The sequence below is a fragment of the Dipodomys ordii genome, unplaced genomic scaffold, assembly GCF_000151885.1.
Source record: "Dipodomys ordii isolate 6190 unplaced genomic scaffold, Dord_2.0 Scaffold188, whole genome shotgun sequence".
NCBI classification, from domain to species: Eukaryota; Metazoa; Chordata; class Mammalia; order Rodentia; family Heteromyidae; genus Dipodomys; species Dipodomys ordii.
This window is the reverse complement of record NW_012267404.1, coordinates 1276262-1285782: the sequence shown is the minus strand read 5'-3', so window position 1 is coordinate 1285782 and position 9521 is coordinate 1276262. Positions and strand designations below refer to the sequence as shown.

Here is a 9521-nt window from a genome sequence, read left to right as displayed (position 1 = left end):
AGTGGTGCTGTGGCTCAAGTGGTAGAGTGCTATCCTTGAGCTGAAGAGCTGAGGGACAGTGCCCAGGCCCAGAGTTCAGGCCCCACGACCGGACCCCAAAAAAAAAAAAAGAAGAAGCTGCAAGTAGAGTTGTGGGTCAAGTGAGAAAAAAAAAGTTCAGGGACAGTGCCCAGGCCGAGTTCAAGCCCCAAACATATATAACTAGATATAATTTACTGATATATACCTGTAATCTTAGCACTCAGGATAGTGAGGTAGGAGGATCTCAAGTTTGAGGGCAGTCTGAGCACCATAGTGAGATACTATCTTAAAAACCCCACAAAACATATGCTTATTTCTAGAAGTAAAGGATTTAAAAAAAAATTAGAGTTATTTGTTTATTGTGTCATTACGGGGGCTTGACCTGATGTCCTGATTGCTGTCCTTTAGCCTTTTTGCTCAAGGCTGGTATTCTATCTCTTGAGCTACAGCTCCACTTTCAACTTTTTGGAGGTTAACTAGAGATTAGAGTCTCAGGAACTTTCCTGTCTGGGCTGGCTTTGAGCCTCAATCTTCAGATCACAGCTTTCTGAGTGACAAGATTACAAGTTTAAACCACTGGCATCTGACTTTAGAAGTTATTTATGCATTGATAGGATTTACTTTATCAGGTGCAGGGTTGTTTTTTGTTTTGTTTTGTTTTCTTCTCAGGTTTTCCTTTTATTTATTTTTATTTTTAAAATATTTTGTATTTATTTATGTGGTAGGGAGGAATCGAACTCAAGGCTACGTGCACGCCAGGGAAGCATTATACCACGAAGCCATATTCCCAGTCCTCAGGTTTTCCTTTAAAGCTGAGATACTTTAGGCGCTTTTAAGACCTTAGATAGTACTTACATTATGTTATGGTTATTAAAAATACTCTTTCCAATGTCTCTTTTCTTACAGAATCTTTAGATGACTTGACTAATCTGGTGGTTAAGTTATTTTCTGAAGTAGAGAATAAAAATGTCCCATTGCCAGAATTTCCTGAACACCCTTTCCAAGAGGAACATCTTAAGGTAAGTGCACTAAACTTGTGATATTTAAAAATATAATAATATGTTAAATGGCAACTCCTTTGTGCAACTATTTAAAGATAGTAAAAATACATTAAAAAATGTTTGAACATATTGGTCAGGATAATCAAATCAATTCCCCATGTCTAAGAATACCAATATGTTCTGATCTTTGCCTACTAAAAGTAGTTTTGGTAGCTGTAGCCTTGGCAAACTATTGAAGCTCTTATCTGGTCCCAGAAGGCAAGCATCCAAAACTATCAGACACCCAAAACTATCAGTGCCCAGGACACAAACATGGAGTGCTTGCCCACTATAGTAAGATTTCAACTGATGGGGAACCTGATTCATTGAATGCTTTGTGGTCTGGTAATTGATATGATGAAATCAGTATTCTTCATAGCCTATAAATTTTTTTTCCTTTTTTTTTCCAGTATTTTTTTCTTTTTTATTGTGAAAATACTGTACAGAGGGGTTACAATTACACAGGCAAGATAATGAGTACATTTCTTTTTTTTTTTTTTGGATCCAGTCATGGGGCCTGAACTCTGGGCCTGGGAGCTGTCCCTCAGCTCTTCAGCTCAAGGCTAGCGCTCTACCTCTTGAGCCACAGCACCACTTTCCGGCTTTTTTCTTTTTTTGTTTATGTGGTGCTGAGGAATTGAACCCAGGGCCTCAGGCATGCAAGGCAAGCACTTTACCACTGAGCTACCTTCCCAGACCATGAGTACATTTCTTATCAAGCATTGTTGCCTCCTCCTTTGTAGCCTATAAGTATTTTATCTAGTGAAATTATACATTGCAAATATTTTGTGATTTTTTTTTCCCCCAGCAACTTTATAAAATAGTGCCCATTAAGGATATTAGGAATCTTTACGTGACATTTCCCATACCCGACCTTCAGAAATACTACAAATCAAACCCTGGGCATTACCTTGGTCATCTGATTGGGCATGAAGGTCCAGGAAGTCTGTTATCAGAACTGAAATCAAAGGGTAAGTGTGTTGGGAAGCATCTTCTGTAGAGTCCATATTGTTGACACTGGTTTCATTTTCTCCTTCCTGAGAAGGAGTATATGTTTTAGGGTAGTGGATTGAGTGATGATTGTTAGTATGCTTTTCTTTTTTTTTTTTTTTCATAATCTGTTTTACCCTTCAGAACTGAATGGTAAAGTTTAGATATTTCAAAAGATGGCATTATGCTTATTGGCTGGAACCTAGACCTTGTGCATGCTGCCTAGACACGGCAAGTACCCTCCCATTGAGCTTCATTCCCTGCTATTTGTCTGTTTATTTAGTTTTATTTTATTTTAGTGTCTGCCAATGCTTGAACTAAGGGTCTCAAGCTCTCACTGGACTATCTTACTCACAGCTAGTACTCTACCATTTGAGCTTTGCTTGCAGTCTAGCATTTTGCTGGCTAATGGGAAACAGAGTCTCCCAGACTTTTTTGGCCAGACTTGTTTGATCCTTGATTCTCCAGGTCTCAGTCTCCTGAGTAGCTAGGATTATAGGCCTGAACCACTGGCACTCAACCCTGCCATGTTTTTAAATAAGTACACTGTTAAAGGAAAAGCCTACAGTAGATATTCTGTATTATCTCTGCAAAGCATCTGCTCTGATTCATCAAATCGGTGTTTTTATTTATTTTTTTGTCGGTTGTGGGGCTTGAACTCTGGACCTGGGCACTGTCCCATAGCTCTTCAGCTCAAGGCTAGCTAGCGCTCTACCACTTGGGCCACAGCACCACTTCCGGCTTTTTCTGCTTATGTGGTGCTGAGGAATTGAACCCAGGGCCTCATGCATGCAAAGCAAGTATTCTACCTCTGAGCCACCATCCCAGCCCTCAAACCAGTATTTGATGCAGGATGTAGACAATGGATTATTTCCAAAGCCCCATCCAGCTCAGTCTTTGTTTTTACATAGCATTTAAGTTTAGTAGTCTGCCCTAGCTGTGAACTGATTTGAGGAGTCATCAGGAAAACTTCCTCCCTCTAAATCCTTTAATCTGAAACTGCTTTCCTCTCTCTTTTACTTTCTCTCCCTCCCTCTCCCACTCCTCTCATATAAGAGATCCATTCTAATTGCTTAGAACATATCCTATGAATTTTAAGAAATCCCTTGTTACCAGGTGCTAGTGGCTCATGCCTGTAATCATGGCTACTCAAAGACACTGTTCAAAGCCCAGCCAGGGCAAGGAAGTCTATGAGACTCTTATTTCTAATTAAGCACCAGAAAACCAGAAGTGGACCTGGAACTCAAAGTGGTTAAGCATGGGTCTTGAGCAAAAAGAACTCAAGAATAGCGCTTAGGCCCTATGTTCAAACCACATTACTGACCAAAAAAAAAAAGAAAACAAAAATCCCTTTTTAGGAAAGAAGCCCACATTTAACCCTGTTGATTTTTTTTTTTTTTTAATGATTCAGGCTGGGTAAATACCCTGGTCGGTGGACAGAAAGAAGGAGCTCGAGGTTTTATGTTTTTTATCATTAATGTGGACCTAACTGAGGAAGGATTATGTAAGTATTGATTGACTTTGCTTTTGAATGATAATTTACTTCCTCTGATTTATTCTTTTTAATTTTTTTATGCTGTGGATCTGTTTTGTGTTGAAGAGCTGTAGACACTTTATATACTTTATCCATTGTATTTCATTTGTACTTGGCCTTTGTTTTGTGGATGATCCTCCCCCTCCCTTAATTAATTGCTCATTATGTTGCACTTGTAAAATGTGTGCTTGGCTCTCCATTTGCTCATTTACTACCCAAATATCCCTGAGCCCTCAGGGCCATGCGGGGTACATCTAAATCCAGACTCAGAAAGGTGAGGACTCCATTTTCTAATAAGGACCATCTTCTACTTACCTGACTGTACTTTAGGAGTAAGCTCACTGCTTTGAAGGATGCAAGGACTGAATGGTTTTTAAGTGTGCCCCTTTTTTCCAGTACATGTTGAAGATATAATTTTGCACATGTTTCAATACATTCAGAAGTTACGTGCAGAAGGACCTCAAGAATGGGTTTTCCAAGAGTGCAAGGTACTTTTGTTTCACCAAAATTTTTCTTAAGGAGTCTATTTTTCAAAAGCAAATCTATGTGCATTAATTTAAATCTAAGGCCCAGTTAAAATTTTGAAGTTTTTTTTCCCTAATTAATGTCTAAAATTTTGCAATGCATATTTAGTATTAGGCAAGACTTGATTGCCCTAGTTTGATTTGCTACTTGGAGCACAACTAGGGGTTTAAGATTTCTTGTAGTTTTTTTTTTGAGGAAAAAGTGGATTGCTTTTCTGTCCCTTAGAAGAAAGCTAACAGTTTGTTAAGCTGGTATTTTTTTAGGGCTTATGTTACTCCTTGACTGAAGCTACATGAAGTCTGTCATTTTCAGATCTGGCAATAAAAAAACCTAAAGTGAACTTCAAAGAAATAGTGAACTGTTTTGTGTATGGTTGCATTCTTTTTTTTTTTCTTATTTGTTTATTTATTTTTGAGACAAAATTTTGCTTGCTATGTAGCTTAGAATGGCTTTGAACTCACAATATTTCTGTTTCAGCCTCCTAAGTGCTGAGATTCCAGTTGTGTGCCCTGTGCCCAACTATAATTAAGTTCTTGAAAGTGGTTTTATTGTTAAATGTATTATATGGAAAAGCCTAGGTGTCTTTTTTTCTTAATGTATAAAAGAAAATGTTTGCTTCCCAAATTTTTTAAGACTTCTTTTAGGAAGATTTTTATTTATTTTAAATTAATAATAATAATGTGTGTGTGTGTGCCAGTACTGGAACTTGAACTCAGGGCCTGTGTTCTTGCTTGGCTTTTTCACTCAAGGCTGGTGCTGTGCCACTGGAGCCACATCTCCACTTCCTCAGAACATTTTTTTTTTTATACATAAGACCTATGAAGATTCTGAAATATATATACATATATAGACATATCAATATATATATATATGATAATTTAAGACCTATCAAGATTCTGAAATATATTTTAGGTTGAGAAGTATCCTTTTTAGATCAAAATCTAAAGATACAGTCTATGCTTGCGGAACTTAGGACAGTAATTTCTTTTTTTTAGAATTTGACAATATATTTTATTTTTCCATAAAAGTTCTAATAAAAATATATGTTCCTTAACTTAAAAATACATGTTTAGAAAGTAAAATCTGAGTTATCCTTCACTCCAAGTTTTACAAAGAGCAGTAAAAGAAGAATCCACAGTGACAATGGAAATCTCATTCCATAATAGGACAGTAATTTCTTCTCTGAACAAATCACCAATACATGTGTAGAACTGTTGGATTTCACAAACACCTTTCTAATTCTTTAATCCTTTCAATAATTTAGTCTGTACAATACTATTCTGTATTTGTTATTTCGACTCAAATTTGTTTATCAGTTTTATTTTGATTTTAAGTGTAGGTTGATTAGTTTTTACACTTTAAAAAATTTTCTTTGCATATCTGTCTATTCCTAATCAAGCATAGCCACCTTTTCCCCCAGAAAGTGTGATAAAGTTAAACTTGAAGTAGAAAGTTTATAATTTAAATGAGACATTAAAACTTAATATTTCTAAATAGTAGTTAGCTATGTCTAAGTGGATTAACTTCTATTTTAGGACTTGAAAGCTGTTGCTTTTAGGTTTAAAGACAAAGAGAGGCCACGGGGCTACACATCTAAGATTGCAGGAATATTGCATGTAAGTTATCTTGTTTACTGTTTATCTTGGTGCATAGAATATGTTGGATCCTGCATATGTTGCTTATGAAAGTTGATGTTGTGATATAAAACTATGGGCTTGAAGCAGCTGGACAAACTGATGACAAGACATGTTTAAACTCTTAACATTCAGCATCCTAAAAGTCATTATCTGTAATATTTTCATTATACAGGTATTTTGCTTATGGGCTTTCAGTTCTACCACATACCATGTATTGCCTCTGTGAAAGCTTTAGGTCATCTCTGTTTCTCCATTTCTTTAGTTACTACTTTAGTTTGAATAGCTTTTATTTCTTGAATAGACTACTATTACAGTATCCTACCCAAGTTCAAGACCCATGACCAATCAAAAAAAAACAAAGCAAAGAAGGATGTAAAAGGTATGATTTCACTCATAGAAATCTAAATCTATGAGGAAAGTCTACTTATACAGATGTATGAGGCTGAATGTGATAAGTACATTTCTATATTCCTAGTACTTGGGAGGCTGAGGCAGAACGATTCTAAGTCTGAGGCCAGCCTGGGCTTTCTAGTAAGACCCTGACTCAAAAAAAATGCAGAAAAACAACAACCCCCCCCAAAAAAAAAAACCCAAAGACCCCCAAAACAAAAACAAATCCCACCCCAAAACAAAAGGCAAAAGAAGTGTTTTGTGTTAAAAAATACTATGTATGTTAGTATTTTGCTGTCAAATTTGTTAAATTTTGCTGGAATCAATTTTATGGGTGTTTTGTTTTGTTTTTGCCAGTCTTGGAGCTTGAACTCAGGCCCTGGGCACTGTACCAGAACTTATTTTGCTCAAGACTAGCACTGAGCCACTTGAGCCACAACTCTACTTCTGACTTTTTGGTAGTTTATTGGAGATAAGAGTCTTATGTATTTAACTGCCCAGGCTGACTTTGAGCCATGATCATCAGATCTCAGCATCCTGAGTAGCTAGGATTACAGGCTTGAGCCACCTGCAGCAGGCTTAACAAGGGATCAGTTTTAGCAAGAGTATTACTTTCATTTTTTTCTTGGAAAAAAATGTGACTTTGCTATATATATAATGTCAGTTTATTTGGAGATTAGTAGAATCATCACACAAGCTGGACTGGGCTGGGTAGATCAGGGGAAGAACATGTGCCTAGTATATATTAAGTCCTGAGTTCAATCCCCAACACTGAAAAAAAAATGAATAGGAGTGACATTTATTGAGATGCGTTGTATTTATAAACTGACATGTTGAAATGTAACTTCATTGTACAATTACTTAAAGATAATAAAAAGTATATATTTATTAGTCATGGGGTTTGAACTCTGAACCTGGGTACTGTCCCTGAGCTCTTCAGCTCAAGGCTAGCACACTACCACTTGAGCCACCATTCCACTTCTGGTTTTCTGAGTTGTTTATTGGAGATAAGAGTCTCATGGACTTTTGTGCCAGGGCTGGCTTTGAACAGCAATCCTCAGATTTCAACCTCCTGAATAGCTAGGCTTACAGGCATGAGCCACTGGTGACCAGCCTTAAAATATAATTTTTTTAAGCACATGTGATAGGAGAGAGAAGAAGATAGAAGAGGGGCTACAGAAAGTTTCCAATGTAGTCAAATGTAATATTACAGATCTGTGTGTTTTAATAAATTAAATCCTTTGTTTGCCTTGTAACTTTTACTTGTGTTTTCCTTTCTCAAAGTATTACCCCTTAGAAGAAGTTCTTGTAGCTGAATATTTGCTGGAAGAATTTAGACCTGACTTAATAGAGATGGTTCTTGATAAACTCAGACCAGAAAACGTTCGGTGAGTCACCTACACATTTTACTGTTATAGACTCAGTTTTTGGTCATGATCAAAATCTGAAAAATTGAAGTTGTAAATAAAATGCTTTCAATTTTTTTTAGTCAAGTAAGATTACACAGGTAGAGAATAGTGCAATGAACTAACCCCAAGCTTCATCAGCCAATACATGCCTTTTTTTTTTCCAGTCCTTCTTTTGCTCAAGGCTAGCACTCAACCACTTGAGCCACAGCACATTTCCGGCTTTTTCTGTTTATGTGGTACTGAGTCTCTTCATCTTTTTTTTTTTTTTTTGTTCTGGTCGTGGGGCCTGAACTCTGGGCCTGGGCGCTGTCCCTCAGCTCTTCAGCTCAAGGCTAGCACTCTACCACTTGAGCTACAACGCCACTTCCTATGTGGTACTGAGAAATCGAACCCAGGACTTCATGCATGCTAGGCCACATTCCCAGCCTCAACTCATCTTCTTATCTATATTTCTTTATCCTCATCTTCTCTCAAAAGTCAAGTGATAGAAATAACATGAATACAGGTCTAGGAATGTCACTTAGTGCTAGAGTGCTTGCCTAGCATGCATGAAGCTCTGGGTTCAATTCCTTAGTACCACATAAAATGAAAAAGCCAGAAGTGGTGCTATGGCTCAAGTGGTAGAATTCTAGCCTTGAGCAAAGAGAGAAGCTCGTGGACAGTGCCCAGGCCCTGAGTTCAAGCTCCAGGACTGGCAAAAAAAAAAAAAGAAACAACATGAATAACAAACAAATCTGTACCCCTGTACTCACCTCAGCAACAGGTTTCATCTATCAGATGGCTAGGAATTTTTCCTCACCTTAAAACAAGATGAACATAGCAGTGTCTTCTTCTAATTCTGAACAGCTCTGATGCTCTCTATGCCTGGAGCTGCGATTTAGATAAATAAATTGATTGTTAGGATGCTTGAATGAGTGGTTATCAAACTGAGAATCTCTAAGTTCTAATAAATGCTTTGGTTTCATACTTATTATATAAATATTCATTCATATGTATATGTATATATATATATACACACACACATACATATATATGTGTATAGAGAGAGAGAGAGAAAAAGAGAGAGAGAGAGTACCAAAAGCTCATTGGTCAGTTGAAACTTGTTTATAGGGCCCTGTCTGAGTATTGGTGGACTCTAGCTGCTTCTTAGGCAGCTTGAGTCTGAGTCAGTCCTAGGAAGGGCTTTTTGCTTGTATCTTCTCCTTATATTCTTCAGGCAATGTGGTCTGTTTAAACCTTTTCCACTTCATTATGGAACCCTTTTGGACATGGGCGCTTCTTCTGTTAAAAGTAGTCATCCCTTGCTATATCGCAGTCCACTTATTGTGGCTTCACTGCATTGAGGGGTTCTTTTAAAAATAATGATCCCTCACCTATTGCGGGAGTTACATCCCAGATACTCCCACAATAGGTGAAAATCTGCGAAGTAGCAGTAAGTGAACCACGGTATAGCGTGGGACAACTATCTAATGCTACTACTTCATGGATTATCACCTATCACGGGGTTCTCTGGAAAGTAACTTCCACATTAGGTGACTGGATCACTGCATTTCTCTGATACACATGGTAGTTATTTCAGGCATCAGGATTGTTTTGTTTCCTTTGTTATTGAAGTACTCTCAGTTCACATCTCATAGCAAAGTAGTAAACACTGTTCAAGTTGAAGCATTCTAGTCCAAAGTCCCAATTGTTGTCCCTGGGAAGTGCTTATCACTTTTTGCCCTAAACTGTGAATGCTACATATGTTTATCAAAGAATGTGTCTTACCAGCCCTCTGGTTTCTATTTTGCACTATGTCAGCTTGTCCCATTAACACAGCTTTCTGTTTGAAATACCAGAGAAGGAAAACGTGGTCATCAGGCATACATAATATCCATTCTCATAAAACATTTAGGTAAAGACACAGCTTCTTAGCCGGGCGCTGGTGGCTCACGCCTGTAATCCTAGCTACTCAGGAGGCTGAGATCTGAGGATC

At 37.6% G+C, this 9521-nt stretch overlaps 1 protein-coding gene across 3 annotated transcripts in view; it reads left to right on the top strand.

The window, feature by feature from the left end:
• Ide (insulin-degrading enzyme) overlaps positions 1 to 9521 on the top strand; it is a 95392-nt gene that overhangs the window by 51787 nt on the left and 34084 nt on the right. For all 3 annotated transcript variants that reach the window (XM_013034367.1, XM_013034365.1, XM_013034366.1), the window contains exons 6-11: positions 928 to 1040; positions 1870 to 2032; positions 3463 to 3555; positions 3982 to 4073; positions 5646 to 5726; positions 7422 to 7525. In XM_013034367.1, the coding sequence (XP_012889821.1) occupies positions 928 to 1040; positions 1870 to 2032; positions 3463 to 3555; positions 3982 to 4073; positions 5646 to 5726; positions 7422 to 7525 (646 nt within the window). The remainder of the gene's footprint in view (positions 1 to 927; positions 1041 to 1869; positions 2033 to 3462; positions 3556 to 3981; positions 4074 to 5645; positions 5727 to 7421; positions 7526 to 9521) is intronic.